Genomic DNA, 22419 nt, shown 5'->3' on the forward strand with positions numbered 1-22419 from the left:
TAAGTTATGTTATTGATCGTAATTTGGCTGCTAATAAAACATTATTAAACTTATTTGTTCATTTAACCTCGTTTCAATCTTTTGATTTTGTTCTGCTTCTCATAGTGTATATTTTTCCATTATTTGTTATTTTTTTTTATCCAATAACATTTAAATAAACACGTTAATCAAAATGTACATAACAGACCACAACAAATAACAACAATCAATAAAACAAGAATAAAAAATGCCACACATAACATTCAACAAACAAAAAAATACACTACAGGGTCTTCTATAACTTTTTCTCCAATAAACTAAACAGATATTAAACCTCAATTACATTTTAACAACCGTAAAGATTTCCCAGTACTGGGTTGCAGCTGCAAGGGTATCCGCTGTGTAATATGCTGGATAAGTTGGTGGTTCATTCCGCTGTGGTGACCCCTAGAGAATAAATGGACTAAGCCAGAGGAAAATGAATGAACGAATGTAAAGATTAAGAGAATAACAAAGATTTCTGGAAGTAGCCATGTAGACCACAGGTGTCAAACTCAGTTCCAAAAGGGCCGCAGCTCTGCACAGTTTAGTTTCAACCCCAATTAAACACACCTGATCAAACTTATTGAGTCCTTCAGGCTTGTTTGAAACCTACAGGTAAGTGTGTTGGAGCAGGGTTGGAACTAAACTGTGCAGGACTTCGGCCCTCCAGGAATTGAGTTTGACACCCCTGATGTAGACAGTCAAAGGCTGTTTTATGGGGAACTTTTATTCTGGAGGAAGCTGAGCGGAAGTGCGCTTGTAAATCTGCAGGAGTTGTTTCCTGTCTTGGGTGGTGGCTTCAAACTTTCTTACTCGACTTCATTCCTGTGTGCGGGAATGAGAGGAGGAAGAAAAGTTATTTTAGAGAAGCGCCTTACCGTGCAGCTGTGACTGGTGTTGTTTGAAGCGGCGTCGCTCGTTAGAGGGGTTTTTTCATCAGTTCCGCGCGGAGGGAGAGCAAAAATCGAGTAAAAGTCATGCAGGCCATCAAGTGTGTGGTCGTCGGTGACGGGTGAGTGACTTTACTGTCCCTGCGGTGACATTTTCTCAATCTAAACATACCTTTTGTCACTTTGTTACTCTGTCGGTGTCTGTGAGCTTACTTTAAACAGCTTTCTTTGTTGTCACGGATGTGTGCGTTTCTCCTCTGATGTGACGTCACGCACATTAACTTACATGAGAGTCGCAGAGAGCATGTGAAATCCCATATAAGAAATGTAACACTGTTGTAAATGCCATCCCAAGAGAATTATTACATATAACAAAAATCACATTTCATATATATATATATATATATATACACACATACATACATATATATATATATATATATATATATATATATATATATATATATATATATATATATATATATATACATACATACATACATATACATACATATATATATATATATATATATATATATATATATATATATATATATATATATATATATACATACATACATACATACATATACATACATATATATATATATATATATATATATATATATATATATATATATATATATATATATATATATATATATATATATATTTTCACTGCTAAGTGCTGTTCATACTTCCCGTGCGGTTCCCAAACAACCACTCTGTGCCACAAGCTGAATGTTATGTACAACTTTATTACTTGTTATTCACAGCATATGCAGGTTCTGTTCACTAAAGTAGACTTCATTCAGAGGCGCGCACGCCCGGGCTTTCTGTGGTAGCAGCTGACGTTCAGCAGCTCACGTCACGTGCGATTTTGTCGTCGTTAATACATTACATAAAGACAGAAATGACATTTTTTAGGTGAATTATATCTTATAAATACAGCATGTGACTCCTTCAACACTATTTGGAGGTGTCCACATTGCTGAGCAACGTATGTAAAACAATGTGAAGACTTGTGCGGCCACCATTGCTTCTCTCCTAAACTTTAAAATATGATTGACAGAATCGTAGAAATGCTGGATTAAGATCATCTAGGGCAGGGGTCACCAATCCTGGTCCTGGAGGGCCGGTGTCCCTGCAGGGTTTAGCTCCAACTAGCCTCAACACACCTGCCTGGATGTCTCAAGTATACCTAGTAAGACCTTTATTAGCTTGTTCAGGTGTGTTTGATTAGGGTTGGAGCTAAAATCTGCAGGACACCGGCCCTCCAGGAACAAGTTTGGTGACCACTGGTCTAGGGGGTCTACAGCTCTACAGTACGTCATGATAATGAATCTGTATTGGTCTGCTTTACGGTTTTACAGAATGCGAAAATCTTAATGTGCGAGTATAAAATAGGGAAAATAGGTTTTGAACTTGTCACCATTTTTCTCAGAAAACATTTTTCTAAAGGCGCTGTTGACTTGAAATTTTCACCGGATGTTGGTAACAAGCAAAGAAATCCATATATGCAAAGAAAGCATATTGGTTTGCAAATTAAGTTATGCATAACAAAATGAAAGGACGAAGGGAAAAAGTATTGAACACATAAAGAACGGAAGGTGTAGAAAGGCAGTGAAAGCCCAGACAGCAGCTGAAATCTCTCAGTTGTTATTTAGCAATCCTCTGCCCTTCGTCATTGTGAAATAATATCGGCTGCTTCAGTCCAACATCTACATTAGCAGGAGGATGATAGAGGGTATTAAAATTAAATACATTTCAGTAGTTCAGCACTTTCTCCTTGTGTCATTTCATTGTTGTTACACAACTCATTTTCTGATTTTTATTATTATAATTATTATTTTTTTATGTTTGCATTGTTTGTGTTTGTACCAAAGTCTGGTTCAATTCTATGTCTATTTAGAAATATTATTCCCAGAACAAAAAAAAAGATGTGTTCAATACTTATTTCCCCATCCATTTAGCCAATGCTGGAGTTTAGAATGCTCGTGTAGTTCGAGTTGAATTTAAACTGATTTAGTTCAGCTTAATACAAATGTCCCTGCTCAAAGGACGCTCCACCAACACACACAGCCTTGGAGACTTTTTCATTCGGTTTCATTATAGTTCAACACTGTAATCAGGAAACACCCATATATTAAACAGCACGGTGTTAATTTGTGACTGTTTTAGCAAAGCTCGATGACATCATGTTCAGCTGATGTATGGTATGGACACAGCTGGACTTTGATCTATGCTTTAAAATGGACTTAATGAGTCAGGCATTGCTCAAGTTTTCATGACACCTGCTGTTTTAAGTGTGTGTGTGTCTTTATACTTGACTAGTCATTTTGTCGTCATAATCTCAATGTATTATACTTTTTTCAACCCTGTAAATCATATACTGTAAAAAGTGATTAATTAAAAGTGAGTAAACCCTTTGCCTTAAAAGCGACAAGTTGACTTTACTTAAAAAGGGATTATGCACATAGTTGATCTACCTACTATTTTTAAGGTAACAGGTTTACTCACTTTAAGCAGAGTCTAAACATTTCATACTTAGAATTTGATGCATGAAATTCTAATGTTTCTAAGTAATCAGCATTTGTTTTGAAGAGTAAACATAAGAATTACTTTTCATTTGGTCATTAATATCATTATTATTTTAAGATGCCACACCCAAAAAGATACAGCTTTTTTCTTCAAGCAAGATCCTGTTAAAATATGTCGGAATATTTGAGAGATTTGTATACAAATAGATTGATTGGATCATCTTTTATCAAGTATTTATAAAACATCTTAGTAAGTAATTAACTAATTACATCTTAAGACATAATAAAACACATTTTACTGGACTGTCCTGCTTTTACGGATTCCAGAAAACCTTTTTATGAAATGAACTCTTTTAAGGGCATTTTTAACAAAGTGAAACCGGAAAAGATTTTAGAATTTTTTTTATCATGCATCAACACTAAAAATCTTATTTAATTTCTGTGTTCATTTGTTTGTTGATTTTAAATTGTATATTTGTTATTGAAAGGTTCCTGCCATGAAGATAGCCTTGGTTGCTGACATGGCATTAAATAAAAAATACATTACATTACATTCTTAAGACATATTATTGGGAGATGTAGAACACAAACAGATATTTATAGCATTTTAGGTAATTATTATGTAGGTTTTATTGATTTACATTACAATCTTTAGAACAGAGATGCCCAAAGTTGGCCTTTGTAACCTTTGATTTGGCCCGCCATCTTAATACGGAAAGAGTGAGAATGATTGAGAGGGTGGGGGTGTTTTATTGCTGAGCTACAAAAAAGCTAATTAAAATTAAATATTGTAAATGAAGCAGATTTTTTAAAGGTTAAATACTGTCATTCGATATATAAAGGACTATGCAAATCGAAGCAAAAATTAGTGTAAAAAAATACTGTACAATTAAATATTTAAAGTGTGTTTTTCTAGTTATTTTTTTACACATTATTAAATAAATAAAGAAATTACACATGGCTATATTTACTCCTGGGCTGCTAGCCTCAATCAAATTTGTTTTTTGGCACATCGCTGCATTAGAATTTCATCTTACTTTTTGGTCATGCAAACATGTAATTTTTATTTTAAAAAAATGTTCAAACGTATTTGTTTCCAAGCAAGCAAGCAAACAAAAAGACTTAGAGGCTGATGTCATTCCCAGGGTTTCTTTTTTCCCTATTTGTATCTCCAGGGTTAACTTTTTAAATATATTTTTCATATTTGATATGCTGTGCATCACGGCAGTTTGTTTCAGGTTTCTCGAATATTTTATTTTTTTTATTTCCAGTTTAATTTGCTTGTCTCACATTATTTTAAAGTACAATTCTTGATATTAATAAACCATTAACTGTGACTTTTGCCTCAATAATCTCCAATTTTGCAGTTTATTAAAAGTTATTAAGGTAGTAGTTAGGTTTAGGTGTTGGGTAGGATATGTATGTGGAATTAGGGCTTGGTGATTAAGTCAGTATTTATTGACTGAACCATTGTCAACAATGATTAAAAAAGTTTGGTATGAAGTTTCGGTATGAAGCTCTATAGTTTTATTAAAAAGTGGCTACTGTCATTGCACACTGAAACTAACATTTTATTTAAGATTAAGTGTTTAACTAACTCTTAACACTTATGCTTACATTATTATAAGGCATAAGAGACGATATATTTTTGTTTAATTTTTTCGTTTATTGACTATAAAAACAATTGGCCTTTAGTAATGTTAGTAAATTAAAATAAAGTGGTTAATTTTTTTTTAAATCCTAATATTCTAAATGGATTGTTTAAAATTAATACACACACACACACACACACACACACACACACAGATATATATATATATATATATATATATATATATATATATATATATATATATATATATATATATATATATATATATTATTATTATTATCATCATTATTATTGTTTGATTTATTTATTATTTTTATTTTGTTTTGCTGTATCACCTAGCCCTATATAGCGTCTTACTTTTAAAGTACAAATAATCATCTGATATCTTAATAATAATCATGTAATAATCCCCTAGTTAATTGTGAGAATTGGTACTTGTTACTAAATTGCTGTCTTTAGCATGTCTAATTTTCTGCAAGTATAAAGATTCACAGATTTCTATTAGAGCTGCACAATTAATCTTAAAAAGGTCGCGATCTTGATTCGACCCCCTAGACCACAGGTGTCAAACTCAGTTCCAAAAGGGCCGCAGCTCTGCACAGTTTAGTTCCAACCCTAATTAAACACACCTGATCAAACTAATTGAGTCCTTCAGGCTTGTTTGAAACCTACAGGTAAGTGTGTTGGAGCAGGGTTGGAACTAAACTGTGCAGGGCTTCGGCCCTCCAGGAATTGAGTTTGACACCCCTGCTCTAGACAATCTTAATCCAGCATTTCTACGATTCTGTCAATCATATTTTCAAGTTCAGGAGAGAAGCAAAAAGTGGCCGCACAAGTCTTCACGTTGTTTTACATACGTTGCTCAGCAACGTGGACACCTCCAAATGGTGTTGAAAGAGTCACATGCTGTATTTATAAGATATAATTCACCTCAAAAATGTCATTTCTGTCTTTATGTAATGTATTTGCGACCACAAAATCACACGTGACGTGAGCTGACCTTCAGCTGTTACCACAGAGAGGGCGCGCGCGCACGCATGCCTCTGAATGAAGTTTACTTTAGTGAACAAAACCTTCATATGTTGTGAATAAAATTGATAATGAAGCTGTAAATAACATTCAGTTTGTGGCACAGAGTGATCGTTTGGAAGCCGCGCGGGAAGTGAACCGCTCTTAGCAGTGAAAATGAAATCGAAAGCGCACACAGCCAGATGTAGCTGACTGATTCCAGCCCAAAAAGTATCCAAAACCCACCATTACAAGTCTATACAAAATTGGGCATTTTAACCAACAGTACAGCTACACAAAGCCTATTGCTGTTTTACCACATGTTTGAGAATAACAATAATAATAGCCCACTCATATTAACCTTTATTTTATATCTACAGAATCGTGAGAAAATCATGATCTTTATTTTAGGCCAAAAAAATTCTCATTTCGCGATTCTCATTTCAGCCAGAATCGTGCAGCTCTAATTTCTAATCATTTTCTTCATTCACTGGGTTGCCAAGTCATATAAACTTAAACATTTAAATCTACATTGAAGTCTTGCTCAGTAAAACCAGCACCTCTTTCAGTTTTAAGAGGAAGTGAACGGCACAAATCAAATCTCAGGTCTGCATTGGGAGTCAGATGAGAGGGCACTTCACCAGACTTGTTTTTCCACTTATTGCTGATAGTATCCTGCAGCGTGGCTTGTTTACATCTTGACTTGTTTTATCTTTTTCCTTCTCATTCCAGGGCTGTGGGTAAAACATGTCTGCTGATCAGCTACACAACCAATGCTTTTCCCGGAGAATACATCCCCACAGTGTGAGTCTTCTTTGACAGTATCACAGGGCTCGAAATTGCAACCATTTTGGTCGCATATGCGCCCGAAATTTTATCTATGCGACCATAAAATATTTTTGGGAGCATTTCTGCGAGTGCTTAAAATTGTTGTGTGCGACCAGTTTTTACTGCAAAATGTTCACCACATGCGCGGATTCGGGAGACATTCACGCAGAATTCATCTCTAAGCTCTTTGTTTGCACTTGGAACGGGAAACGCAGCGCTCAGGAATGGTTTTAAACAGTTGTCATGTCAACTTGCTGCAGTAAACAAATCCAAGTCCGTAATGCTTGACCCGGCTTCGCGCTCTTCTTATTGGCCCACTGCTCTAGCACTGAACGCGAATGATTGGTTAATATCAGCTGTCAATCACTCAGTCAGCGCCTTCTGGCTTCAGATGACAAAGAGAGCTACTACCGCGGAAAACTAAAGCGCTAAAGATGAGATTGAAGATAACACGGACAGATTTAGTTTTAGAAACCATCTAGTTACAAATAATGACACATCTTACTAGTGATCATGTGCTGAATGTTAATCCACCATCTACACTTTTCCAAGAGTAGAAGACTTCTGTTGGCTTCAAGTCCGCTATGAAAAGTCTGTGGGATGGAGTTTTCAGGTAACTGTTTGCCACATCTAGCATGAGAGCTTCTGTTTAATCCTTCAGATAATCACCAGATGCTGTCTGCCGTGCAAGGGGCTGCTATATGTCAAATTGAACATCACGTACACCATCGCAAACGGGCTTACACTGAGTAAATTAATATCGCTAACTTACTCATGAAAAGACCAGTATGGCTATTAACATGACGTTTGCATATAATAAGGTACAATATGTGTCAAAAGCATCAGTGCAATATCAGACAGCACTTGTGAGAACAGCACAGTTAACGTTATACCGTTAACAGATTCATTCAAGCAGTGCGTGCAGGGCCGGTGAGCGCTCCGTGTATGCTTTGGTCACTCAGTTCTGTTATAAAAATCTATTTTCTTGTGATAACGGGATTTCGTTGAGACATATTTTCCTCACGCACGCATATTTATATTATTATTTTTTTGCTTGTTAGTTTGATTAGTGTTGATGTCAAATACAATAAATCTGTTTGTATAAAACTTGTAGTAACGGTGCTCATTATTGGTGGTGTGACTAAATTTTGGCTGATGCGCCTAAATTTTTAAAGTTAGGTGCACCGGTGCTACCAAGCAAAAAGGTTAATTTCAAGCCCTGTATCAGCACAGAGCCAGTATAACCCTTTATTTAAAGTCAGTGTGTATACCCATAGCTGAAAAAGCCATTTTATGATGATACTACTATTTTTTTTTTTTTTGCTCTTTATGTCATAAACATGTTTATTAAGTTGAGCTTTTTAGTTTAAACCCATTTTTACAAATGTTTTATAGATATCTTTTGGGAGAAAATTAGATTTTAAAGAAGCTGATATACTTTGAAAATAGCTATATAAATAAAAATAAAAAAACGATTGAGCAGCGCGAGGCCTCTTCGCCAGTGTGAGCGTTGAGGTGAGTTGAAATTAAGTTAACTTTATGGTAATGAGCTATGACGCGGTTTGGCGGCAAGCAATCAGAATGAAGAAGTCCACCGCTTGTGAGGAGTTGAGAGAACACAGACCTGTAAACTTTGGTTACAACCACAGTTGTTCCCAAGGGTTTGATTATTGCGGTCGCCGGATTTTCAATTATTTACAATGTTTTCTTACAGGAACATGCATTAAATAAGTTACTAGCGAGTTACTGATGTGCATTAATGTTATATATATGTATTTTAATAAAAATTTGATAAGAAGTGCGCAACATTTTCACTCTAGGAAGCATGTTTTATGCAGGAATGTAACTGATATGCTACAACGGCCCCTTTAAATACGAGATCAATGTAGCGAGTGTTGACGCTCTCACCGCCGGGGCTGAAAGCAGACAGCGTTGTCACCAGGGCAGCCAGAGCGACCTTGGGTGCTCTCACTGCTTTTGGTGTGAACGCACAGTTACATTTACCGAAATATTGTATTGTGGGTCTTAAATCAAAAAAAAAAAAAATTTTAAACAGGTCTTAATTTTAAAACAGGTCTTTCATGCTTAGATCATCCAATCACCAGCAAACCATCTCAATAGAACTTTTAACAAGTAGTTTAACTTTTAACTCTATTTACCAATGTAGTTTAGTTATCTTCCTTATAATATCATTCATTAAAAAGTTGTCTATTTATTATGGTGAGGACACTGATCTGGGGTCCGTTCTTTGTACCTCGCTTAAATGATCTGAGATGATTTGGCAGATCCTGGATCTTTTAATCTTGATAACTGATCTCTCGCTAATTTGGTTCTTCAAACAAGTTCGTGAATCAGATTAGAATGTCTGGATAAACGGATCTGAGATCGCTGCGTGTGTTGTGAAGGACAGATCTATCCATCCTCGAAATCATGATTAGCAATGCAACGATTGGCTGACGGCACAGCAGCGTAATGACATCATCTGATTAATATTCAATTATCCATGTGAGCAAAATTACATCAAATTAGCAGTAAACGGTGTGTTAAATATGACACGCAATAACCTTCCACATTTGTTATGAGCGGCAGGCTTTACACTTTCATGTGTCAAGAGTATTCATCATGTATTTCAATGCATATCAATGTATTTAGTTCTACATTTAGAAAACATTTTCTTTATTATAGTAGTCGTTTTTTAATCGGTGTAAAGAATAACTGGTTGTTTACAACAGCATTTTCATATTGATAAAGGCGTCTGCAACTTTTGTGAAGCATCAAATCACTGGGATATTAACTATCAAAACATGTTTATGACTGCATAAATGTATTATTGCTTTAAAAAAAAAAGTCACATATTGTGCATTTCTATTACACACAATTTGTTCTAAAGCGATCTAAAAAGTTCATATCAATAAGTTTTCTCTTTGCACCACCAGGTGGCAGTCTTTGTACTTTCATTTCGAGGGTGCAGATTGCATAAGTTTTATTAATATGTATAACTTTATTTATTTTATTAATGACTATAAGTTTATATATATATAGTTAAAAAATATTTACCATTTTCCCAAGTGTATATAACTACTACTGTAAGAAAATATCAAAATTCGGAACATACTTTCTGTATTATCTTTGCTTGAACTAAGCCGATCTAATCCTGTTTATATGAATTGAACCTGCTCCCGATCAGGTTTGACCTAGCAGAACTGTTGCTATGACAACAATTCTCGGATCAGCTTTGAAGAACGAAACGATCCTGGATCGTGTCAAATCGTCAATATCCAAATCCAGGTAACTGAGTAATCCACATACGAAGAACGGACCCCTGGAGAGACAGTTGAGCATGTATTTAGTTTTTGTAAAATAAGTGTTATGTTGGGAAAAAACTGCATCTATGAAACCAAGAGTATGCTTGTTTTGATGCATTATCACAAAATATGAAAAGAAATAAGTAAATTAGAGTTTAATTGATAATAGTAAAACTATTTTCCTTTAGAAAAAAGTTCTTTATAGTGTTAATCCCAATATGAGTCGTACATTTAATTATAATAAAATAATTAAAAAAGATATTTAAAAGTCTTAAATTTGACTTCATGAAACTTGCAGAAACCCTATTTAATGTGAAGATTTAAATAGTATTGAATTAAAAAAAAATCCTTTACACCTTGAATGTTTCAGTTTGTTTTATTTAGGCTCTGTTTATATAGTTTAACACAGCTGTTCTAGTTCTAGTGCTCTTTTTCTTTTAGTATTTTAAGTTGTTTCTCTCCATAAAAATAGCAAAGGAAGCTGCCATGGTGTTAAAACGCTGATTAATGCTGAGACTTGCTTTGCCTTTCAAATCACAGATTTGATAATTATTCTGCGAATGTGATGGTGGATGGGAAACCGGTGAATCTGGGCCTGTGGGATACAGCAGGACAGGAGGATTACGACAGACTTCGCCCTCTCTCGTACCCTCAGACGGTGAGAGCACAAACCTGCAGACATGACTTTTTTTTATCTTTGCTACCAACCAATGTGTTTCTAACCAAACATTTATTAACAACGTTTTTGCAAAGTAAAATGCCATGTCTTACAAATGAAATAACTTCATGTAACAAAGTATATCATCTTAAAAAAAAAATATAATAATACATTTTATTTGTATAGCACTTTTCCAACATACATGCAACTCAAAGTGCCTCACAAACAACAACAACAAAAAAGCATTAAAATAGACCACACAATCTTGTCACATATACTCGGATAAAAGCATTCATGTACACAAAATACAAGCATATATCCACATGATCACACACACAAAAGTCCTTACATATGCAAGCACACACCATACATACACACATAAACCTACAACAATATAGATAAAATGCGTACACCTTACAAACTTGTGTATTCATACGCAATTTTAAAAAGATGTGTCTTAAGACGCTTTTTAAAAACATGAATACTTGGGGATTCTTTCACTTCAAGAGGGAGACGGTTCCAAATTTTTGGAGCATAATGGCTAAAAGAAGTGCCGCCAGATCACATCAGGTTTACAGAGTAAAATTCTAAAAGTCTAGCGCTAGAAGAGCGTAGCAAACGGTTTGGATTATATTTTGATAAACAGTCGGAAATGTAGGAAGGTGTCATGTTGTGAAGTGCTTTATAAACCAATAAAATAATCTTAAAATCTATTCTTTGGTGCGCAGGTAGCCAGTGTAATTCTATTAATCATCTCTCGTTTCTTTAATTTCATTAAAACTCTGGCTGCTGCATTTTGTATCAGTTGCATCTTCATTATAGAACCCTTAGGTAAACCAGTATAAATAGCATTGCAATAATCAAACCGAGAGAAAATAAAAGCATGAATTAATTTCTTGGCATCATCAAAAGATAGGAAAGAACGAATTTTGGCAACATTTCTTAAATGATAAAAACAAGTTTTTGTAACTTGATTAATTTGAGAGTCAAAATTAAAATCACAATCGAAAATAACACCCAGGTTCTTTAATTCTTTTTTGGATTGTAAACCTAAAGAACACAATTCTGCTTCAATCCTCTCTCGCTCAGGTTTTTTGCCCACACTAAGAATTTCAGTTTTCTCTTTATTCAACTTTAAAAAATTAGCAGTCATCCATTGTACAATATTGGACATTCAGTCGGACAAATTTTTCATCACAGCAGTGTCTCTGCGAACAATGAACAGTTACGACTACATGGCATAAGCAATAATTCAATTCAATTCAGCTTTATTTGTATAGCGCTTTTACAATGTAGATTGTGTCAAAGCAGCTTCACATAAATGGTCATAGTAACTGGAACAGTGTGGTTCAGGTTTTAGTGTTTAAGTTCAGTTCAGTTCAGTTTAGCTCAGTTCAGTGTGATTTAATCATTACTGAGAGTTCAAACACTGAAGAGCCAATTCATCTCAGTTGGGCACGACCATTTTAATTTCTCCGCTGGCCAAAAGTCTTGTGCAGAGCTTCATTCGCCGTGGTTTAGGCTGGAAGATGGCCTCAGCGAAGACTCGTCTGTCCCTGGAGCGTCGCTGGAATCAGACTCATGTTCTAAAATAACATCTGCAATAAATACAGAGTATGTGTTTGTACGTTAAAAAATTATGAGTTATTCTAAAGCTTTTGCGGTCACATTTTACAATAAGGTTTCATTAGTTGATGGTAGTAGTTGTATTTATTATGAATGAACAATTGTTGTTCGGCATTTATTAGTCATAGTTCAACATTTACTAATACATTATTGATGAACTAACAATGAACAACTTACCAATGTTAACAAAGGTGAGCAAATACTGTATTAAATGTTTGCTTTTGTCATCTTAGTAAATGTATGACCTAATGCAACATTCTTGTAAAGTGTTGCCACTTTTGCTTTCACAAACTATTTTAAGACTGTTGGAATGAGGAAAGTCGGTTTGCTCATCTCTTCCTTTAATATAAGCATATGTGTCTTTTAAATGCACTGTCACTTCTAAAAACAAAGTATCATCATGTTTTGTGCATTACTGGCAGAGCAGTAAAACCAGTCTCTATGTAGTAGTGTGTCTTTTGAACCAAGCCATCGAAGCTCATGAGAATAAAGAGTCATGCTGGATGTAGTGTTGATGTAGAAATTGCATGACAAATCAGACTTCTGTTTGCAGGGAATACAACATCGATTTGGTCCAAGTGTTGCTTTCAGATGAAGAGTTTAAAAATTTGCGCTGCTTTGTGAGTGTTGTGGCTTTTTAGACTAATATTAAGAAGTAAAGTGGAGAGGCAAAGAGTGGACATTTCCATTACAATATTATTTCATTACAATAGTTGCAGTAGTTGTAATATTTTGGTGGTTTATTGGATCACTAATCTCACTTTAAGATTTTTAAGTCATGGATCGGACCATTTTTCAGATCAGCAAAAAGCAAAGAGGAGACTAATGTGATGGATTTTGTTTAAATAACTATATTAATAAAATAACTTCTAGAACATGGATGTCAAACTTAATTCCTAGAGGGCCGCAGCCCTGCACAGTTTAATTCCAACCCTGATTAAACACACCTGATCAAACTAATTGAGTGCTTCAGGCTTGTTTGAAACTTACAGGTAAGTGTGTTGAAACAGGGTTGGAACTTAATGGGGTATATGCCGAGCTAATGTGTTTCCCATGCTGATACACTTCCGGTGACCTGTTATTGTGATTTATTTTTTTATTTTTCCATTTTATATGGTTCCTTTTAAAGCATCGATGTTGTAATGTAATTCAAATACAATCAGTTAAACAGACTTTGGCATCCATTTAGTTGCTCAAGCGTATAACCAGACAAAAAGCCGTTTGCTCGCACGCGCCCGTCAGAATCAGCAGGTTAGTGCAGAAGCTCCATTGAATATACTGGGGTAAAATAAATGCTCATGTTATAAAGACATGGCGGAGAAAATGTAATTTACTGCAGTGCTTCTTGTACAATCTGAGTCCCACTTTATATCGGATATCACTCAGCCAGTGGAGATTGCAGATTTTTAAAGAAAACAGACCTTAAACGCGCCGATTTTGCAATGGCATACAGTTCGCCAGAAACGAATAACCCAGGTTACTGGCAAATTAAAAGTCCTATTAGCATGCTTCAGCATATACCCTATTGTGCAGGGCTGCAGTCCTTTAGGAATTGAGTTTGACATCCCTGTTCTAGAACCTGTGATTTTTATTTTTTTTTATTTTTATTTTTTTATTAATTAATTAATTTATTTTAAATAAAAATAAAGTCAAGAAATAACCGGCCGAATAAATACAATTCAATAATAAAATATTCAATACTCCGTTATAAAGTGCAGCATGTGAAAATACGCTACGCTTGCTGATAATGTGAAATGTATAATTAAACACATCTTTATATTAGTTATTATTTAGTCTGTTTATATTATTTATTTTCAATGAATAATTCAATAACTCACAAAGACCATATTTCATTACCAGATTAACCATTTACTGGTTGAAAAGACTAAAGACTGAATCTTTCTCAGTCAAATGCAGATTTGAATGCACCACATTGAAGGATTAGTGAACATAAGCAAGTCACAGTCATTTATAATTAAGATTGCGTGGGTGTTTGAATCAAGATCCCGATCTTTTAGCGATTAATTGTGCAGCTATACACAATGCATTAATGCTGTCTAAGCAAGTAGAAGTGAGAGAAAACCCTTTTAATACCCTAAAGCCTGGTTTATACTTCTGCGTCAAGTGACCAGCGTAACCCACGGTGCACGCAATGCATGTAGCTGTGCATTTATACTTCTCCGCGCTGTCTCTGTTGGTCTGCATTAACACTTCCGAAACGCTAGTTGGCAGTGAGGTGTTAATGTTCCTCTGTGTCAAGTTTCTTCGCTGGTGTTTTGTTTTTCCTGAACGCTTCCTGAATGTACAAGTGGCTCAAACTCGCTCATTTTGAGGCAGGAACCGGCGGACGTGCAACAACTTTAACTATGAGGTAAACACAAAACAAAACTTTCCATCCAGAGCTCCTCAACGGGACTCCACACTTGTAAACAGTCGCTCCATCGGGCTCGCCATTCGCATGGCTCTCTGTCCCGCCCAGACTCTTCAGCGATACCAAGCCGACCAATCACAGAGCTTGCGCTACGCGTCGTTGCAACGTGTAGTTACATTTTTGGAGTGGTGCACGTCAGCAACGCCGACAGCCACGGCGAAGGGCTATGCGTCAGCACCGTAGCATACGCCGGCGTTTGACGCAGAAGTATAAATCAGCCTTAAATGTGGAAACGCTGCCATTGCTCAGTAGTTCAACGTGAATGCTTTTCTCTCACAGGACGTGTTCCTCATCTGCTTCTCTCTCGTGAGTCCTGCCTCTTTCGAGAACGTCCGTGCAAAGGTGAGTTCTTTTCATCCCCATAGCAGGCGGTAGAATAAACATCAGGCATTGGAGCTTTCGTTTTTTTGATTAACAGCTTGACGTTCAGTGCAGTGCTGGATGTTTTAACAATGGGACATGTTGCCTCGTGTGTTTAGTGGTATCCAGAAGTGAGACATCACTGTCAAACCACTCCCATCATCCTGGTGGGAACCAAGCTTGATCTGAGAGACGACAAGGACACCATTGAGAAGCTGAAGGAGAAGAAGCTCACTCCCATCACCTACCCTCAGGGCCTGGCCATGGCCAAAGAGATCGGTAGGTGGATCTAAAATTTAAATCTTATTTTCATTGGGGGCCATTTTAAGCATTACGGCTGCCCTCAAAGAGGCAGTTATAACTGTAAGAGAATACAGTAAAAATACACGTTTCTTCCCAAGTGGGAAAACCACCAACATTCAAGAGTGCATGACTATATGCTGTAACTCGATTAGCATGTTGTTAGCATGATGCTAACAAAATTAGCATCATGTTAGCGATATGCTAATTATGTTAGCATCATGCTAGTAACTCGATTAGCATGTTGAAATGAAATGAAATGAAAATAACGAAAGGGTAGTAAATTAGAACAGTACACAAGGGTTAAGCTCCATCTAACGTCAGTGAGTCATTTTTCACGCTAACACAGCTCATCACCATTGAACATTTCTTAGGTGTGAAAGTGGAAAAAACTTCCACTGAGTGATACGATTCAGTACACTTTTTTACCACTGTCTAAGAGTACCTAAAAGCGAACCGTACCGTACCACTTTTTCGGCACCCCTTGCAAAGGGTACTAAGGGTAGCAAAGGCGGAGCTAGATGCACAGCTGAGTGCTGATTTCTGTGACCAAGCTTTTCTCCCTTCTCAGCTGCAACTTAAATCATTTCTATTTGCAATTATTGCTGTGGCACCTCTTGCGTGAAGTGTTATATGTTCTCAGGGCTTACCTGTACTCTGCTCTGCGTGTAGCAGGCTGCCTTTGTGCCTAATAAACTGGTCTTGTTTTGCATGCACCCCTGTTGTATTGTCTGCCCATTCTCACAATCAATTTTTTTAAATTTTTTTTTTCATTTATTTACTTTATTTATTTATACAGGGACAATGTACAACATGACATGTTGTGCCAGAGTTAGCTATAAAGCTAATTTACATCTGTAGTCCCTGGGCAGGAAGTAACAAATTTAACACTTATAACAAATACAATATACACTTACAGTACAATAAATACAATACATCATTGTCAATAAAATGAAATCAAATCAGTGGCTGCATATTTGATTTTGTTTTAGCCAGATTTTAAGAACAGTTTTAAAATTATTAAAAGTGCTGCTCTCTCTGATATACACTGGTATTTTATTCCATCTTTCTGCTGCTTTAACTGAAAAAACTGATTGTCCAAAAGCAGTTCTCTTAAGTTTAACTGAACAATCACCTCTAACAGATGACCTAGTCTCTTATATTGTCCTTGCCGACAATCACACATTGTTTGAGGGGTGGTGGTGCAAGATCATGAAATATTTTATACATTAAACACACATCAGCATAAAATAAGAAACTGTCAAATGTTAGTAATTTTTGTTGTGCAATACAGTTGCAATGATGATAGCTCCTTGGCTTTTTAGCTAAAATTTTAACAGTTTGTTTATATATAACATACAATGGTTTTAAAGTTGTAATGTTCTTAAGCGACCAGCTTGTAGCACAATAAGATAAATGAGGTAAAATCATTGTATTCATAAAAAGCAGCCATAGGTAACTGATGCCTAATGTTTCTATAGATCCTCAGGCTTGCTCTAGCACTTTTGGAAACCTTCTTAATGTGTTTTTTAAAATTTAAATTGGAGTCAATAATTATACCTAAATATTTAAAATGATCAACAATATTTATTACTTCTCCATTAACTAAAATATCTGAGCAATGCTCCTCATTTTTCTTTATTGAAAAAAAACATTCCCACAGTTTTACTTACATTGAGGTTAAGACATGAACGATATAACCAATCTGAAACCTTTTTGAGTGCAGCAGCATGTTCTTTGGTTTTAGCGTGAGTATATACTACCGTGTCGTCTGCATACATTTGAACCTGAACTTCTGGACACACTGTAGGCAGATCATTAATGTATAAACTAAACAAAATTGGTCCAAGAATTGATCCTTGTGGAACTCCAAAATTACAATTGATGTATGGTGAGCATGCACCATTAATTCTTGTACATTGCTTTCTTGATTTTAAATATGACTCCATCCATGATAATGCGTTAACAGAAAAATGAAACCTTGATAATTGAGATAAAAGTATGTTGTGGTTAACATTATCAAAGGCCTTTTTAAAATCAAGAAAGACCACCCCAACAACTCCACCCCTATCTAGACTGGATTTAATTTGTTCAATAAAGTAACAGTTTGCTGTCTCCGTAGAATGACATGCTCTAAATCCAAACTGCATAGTGTGTAATGGAAATGTATCTAAATTTAAATGCTCTACCAGCTGATTACAAACAACCTTTTCAATTACTTTAGAGGCAATTGGTAAAATACTGATAGGCCTATAATTTACCAGATTAGTAGGATCTCCAGTCTTAAATATGGGTGTTATTACTGCTGACTTCCAGGCACTTGGAACATAAGATTGTCTTATTGATAAGTTAATTATTTCACACTCACACCAATAATATCCAGGTAAGCACAGCGTCTTCTTGACTCATGACTTCAGGATCTGTTCGTCTTCGTGGCTGTGTTAGTGGGCGGGGCGCAGGTTTAAATTTTCCCGGGTTTGCGCCCATAACAATAATGTTTCGTAGTCACGTCACGCCGAAACGGCTAAAGACTCGTTATGAAGACGATTCATTCTAAACACTGAGTCGACTCTCCACTTTCAGATTTAAGCCTTAGCTGGATATTTCACTTCACTTAGATCTGTTACACACTACATGGAAGCTCATTTTCGAAAACCCACAATAGGGGCTCTTTAACTAAAGCAGCGCGCCGTTCACATATCACGTCTTTTCCGCACGCAAGTTCGTTATTTCCAATATTAGAATAAATGCCAATATGCGTGCGCAAGTGGGGCGGTGCGCTCTGGCCCTTCAGATGCACCGAGTAGAAAACATCTCACAGTAAGAGTTGTGCTTGGCTTTCAGTGCAATGTGAACAAAAGATATGTTAGAGGAATTATTAAAAATTATTAAAATGATTATATATGTTTGAACGCAGATGATAACAACCGTTCATTTAAATACTTAGCTAATAAAGCTTAAATTTACCATAGACGTGATAACCGTGAAACCATGATTATTCTTCAGATTATATGATCGTACAACCAAAATTTAAAATTGTTGCATTCATAATTATGCAGTTCAAAACATAACATATGAATGTGTCTGAATGTAGAAGAAGCCTACTTAAGCAATGCACTGCTATTGTTATTCTTTGAATATGTTTGTAAAAGCCACATTGTACAATGCAGTGATGTTATGTAGTTTCAAAATACAACATATTAACATTTTACTGTAGGAAAAGCCAAAGTGGGTGTCAAGAGCAAAAATACAGCATATGAGCTCTTATATGCTGTTGTGTCATCACTTATATTGCAAGTCGTATCTCTCCGGCCCCTCATTTGAGATGCTTTAGATGAGCTGGCCCTCATGACAAATTAATTGAATAGCCCTGCCATAGAGCCAGGGCCGGGGCCTGCACGTCCATAGAGGCGACCTAGGCAGCCGCCTTTGGCGGCAGTATAGAGAGGGCGGCATCCGCAACACCCCCCTCACCACCCGCGCCCTCTGTTATGTCCGCGACACCTCCCTTACCACCCGCGTCCTTAGATATATTCGCGCATAGGCGACAGAATAGAGAGGGCAGCGACAGCGACACCTCCATTAGCACCCGCGTGTCCTCAGTTATATGCGCGCATGGGGCGGCAGAATAGAGAGAGCAGCGTCGACGACACCTCCCTCCCTCAGCACCCGCGCGTCCTCAGTTATATCCGCGCATAGGGCGGCATAATAGAGGTCCGCGACACCTCACTTCATTTTTATAACCGGTTACTTTCATTTTCACACATTGGGGTTGAGGGTGGCGTGATCGTCCTCTGCCTATAGCGGCAGTTCAGCTTGCTCCGGCCCTGCATAGAGCAAAACAGACGGCAAAATGGGATAAAGCAAGTTTGCGTACTCCTGGTTGGAGAAAGACAAGTTTAAACAGTGGCTGAAAGCTATCGCTGAAAACAACCACAAAATTTATTCTTTCAGGGTTTGTTTCTTCCAAGCTTATCGGAGTTCTGTTGCACGGTTGTGCTCCATTCATTTATTTAACTACTGTTTATTAGCATCTGTTTTTTAAGTTAAAGGTTTGATACTGATTAGAACTTGAAGTCTTAAAATATTCTGAGGATGTCTTTAAAAAGTCCTAAAAGGCTATTGAAATTTTCTTTTGTATTCCTGCATATACCATGATAACAGTCTTCAGAGCAGGCTTTATTAACATGGGAGAGCAAAGTGAAGATGCGCTGTCCTTTAGCTTGCATTAGAAAATAGTTGGTTTACTGTTAGGAAACCCACATCAGGCAAGTCTGATGTATAAGGGTCTTGATGTTTGTTTGTTTGTTTGTTTGTTTGTGTTCAGGGGCAGTGAAGTATCTGGAATGCTCGGCACTCACACAGCGTGGCCTGAAGACGGTGTTTGATGAGGCCATCCGGGCCGTCCTGTGCCCTCCACCCGTCAAGAAGAGGAAGAGGAAATGCTCCCTGCTGTAGTCTTGAGGAAACGCCGCTGTAATCCAAACTGTATTCCTAAGAGGAGAAGTGAGAAACGACACTGCGGTTTCCTTTTTCACTTCCCTCACTGTAATTATACCAGTACAACTTTATACCTTCACAAACAAATGTTATCAATATTATCGATAGAAGTAGTAAGAATTATCCCCAACGACCGACACTACAGGACGACCTGCGGCCTTTGACTATTGGATGTTAACGTTCAGTTCTTGAAGTTGGTTCCTTCCATTGAGAACCCACAATGTTTGTTTATAGTCTTTGTTTGAAAGGAATGAAGATCTTGCCAAACAGCACTACATTAGGGTGGGGCAGCATCACGCGTACTGATTTGTAACCCCTAAAGGGCAGCGATCATTTGGCGAACTAGAGCTAACGGTTGAAGCCGGTGAGTTTTCAGTGAAGGCTTCTATCTCATGCCTGTTTCTGAAACATGCGGTTCTGTTAATGGAAGGATGAAGAGTCTGAACTGATGTTTATCGGTCTTCATTATGTCTCTGCACACTATTTGCCATTTGTTTAGGGAGTTTATTCTGTAATGAACATGAACGTCCTGGCCATGTTTCACTCTTGAATTGTAAAAAACGGATTTTGCTTTTTAGAAACAGTTTCATGACTATTAAATCTCTTTTACTTTATTTCTTGACTATGTATATTAGGGCAGGGCAATATCACGATAAGTATTTTCCATATTGAACAATAACGGTTGTATTTCAATATAAGTTGTTAATGCTTCCAGATTTAAAGGAGCACTCTAATAATAGCTATGTTTCCATCCAAAAATGCAAATTAACTTTATGTGCAAAACTGGATTATCGATAAAAGACGTGCGAATAAAGCTGCATTTCCGAGTCAAAGGGAATAAAATCGTCACTTCCTCACTAGCTGGCGCCAAATATCAAAACTATAAACAGAATTTGCTGCGATAGGAGAAGCTTTGTCAATCTTTTCTAAATTTAATAAATGATTTATGCCTCAGAAGACAATCCTGACACGCAGTGAACGCGATTTAAGGCGTGAGACGCAAAACACAGACGCTCTTGATTCTGGAGGTAATTAATAATATAATAATACTGAAACAGTTAAGGCATTTTAGAATGACCAAAACAACATTTCAGATGTTTTACAAAGTGCTCAGCCTGCTGGTTTATCCATTAACAAATTTTTATCATCACATATTCTCTTATATCAAAATCACATGACCGTTTTTAATGCACATACTGGAATTTGTGTGATTCAAAAGTGTTTCCATCGTAGGTTATGTGCATGTTCTCTTATCGAATAAAAAGTTTATTCTACTCACTTACGCACATGTTTTTGTATGCGCATTTTCAAATTTATGCCACTTTGGCGTTTCTTTAACCGTTTTTTTATGCACATCTCCAAAATGAGCATAAATAGGTGGATGGAAATGTAGCCAATGACTGAAGCCACAAAAATTAGAGGGTCCATTAAATGGCACAACATATTTTCGATTTGCAGAAAATCCAATCTCTGATATGATAATGAGCCTGTATTTGTCACAACACTGTTACATGCAGTGAAACTGGACCCCTCCGACCCTATTACATGCAGTGAACCTGGACCCCTCCGAACTTATTGCTACAATCGCTACGAAAAAAGCCAAAGCAAACACTAGCAGATTACTATGGTATAAATGCAGCACTACAACATACAAGAAAGATCAATTTAGAATATCAGCAATTTTATAATGATTTGTTCAGCTGTAGTTGGAAATTTACACTGAGCTTTTCTCTACTAAGGACTTATTATGGGGTCTCTGTCGCCATCTTGTGGCGGAATGTCAACCATCAATTTCTTTGCTCTGCTAATGGCCGCCAACGTGCTAAATCTCCGAAAACATAAACGTTTAAAAAAGGCATTTATATTTAGAAATAAACTACATCCTCACCTAAAAAAGCCTCAAAAGAGTTTTGTTGTCCAACAGCTGCAATATTTGTCAAACATAAAACATTTCAGGGAAAGATGGGTCAGTCGAGAGGTAGCATAGAAAAATAGGAAAAAAGATACGTTGGGGAAAAAAGACCCCCCCCCGACTGTCCTTAAAGTAGGGCAATATCAACACACTTTAGATTCCCATTGTTGCACATTTCTGCTGTGTGATTGGCTCTTCAATATATCAATATAGAGTAAAAAAGTCCAGAGCTTATGAATGTTATTGACAAATCTTATCGCAATTCGATATATTATCGTTTATCATCCCAGCCCTGGTGCCTTAGTGTCCCACCACTGACGATATACACCCATATCGCACTGCTACGAGGGTGATATTGTGTTTATACAACAGTTCGACGGCATAATCATGTGTATAAAGAAGAAAATCAAACACAGAGAGTCTAAAAA

The 22419-nt window shown here is 36.5% G+C and overlaps 1 protein-coding gene across 2 annotated transcripts; it reads left to right on the top strand.

The window, feature by feature from the left end:
* The first annotated feature begins 790 nt into the window (after nucleotides 1-790).
* Nucleotides 791-21357, top strand: rac1b (Rac family small GTPase 1b). 2 transcript variants are annotated; one of them, XM_073942359.1, is made up of 7 exons: nucleotides 791-1033; nucleotides 6804-8912; nucleotides 8974-9138; nucleotides 10228-10862; nucleotides 15199-15261; nucleotides 15399-15558; nucleotides 19907-21357. In XM_073942359.1, the coding sequence occupies exons 4-7, from the start codon at nucleotides 10770-10772 to the stop codon at nucleotides 20035-20037; spliced, it is 447 nt and encodes a 148-aa protein (XP_073798460.1). In that variant the 5' UTR covers nucleotides 791-1033; nucleotides 6804-8912; nucleotides 8974-9138; nucleotides 10228-10769; the 3' UTR covers nucleotides 20038-21357.
* The last annotated feature ends 1062 nt before the right edge of the window (nucleotides 21358-22419 follow it).

The sequence above is a fragment of the Danio rerio genome, chromosome 3 (assembly GCF_049306965.1).
Source record: "Danio rerio strain Tuebingen ecotype United States chromosome 3, GRCz12tu, whole genome shotgun sequence".
In the NCBI taxonomy this organism is placed as follows: Eukaryota; Metazoa; Chordata; class Actinopteri; order Cypriniformes; family Danionidae; genus Danio; species Danio rerio.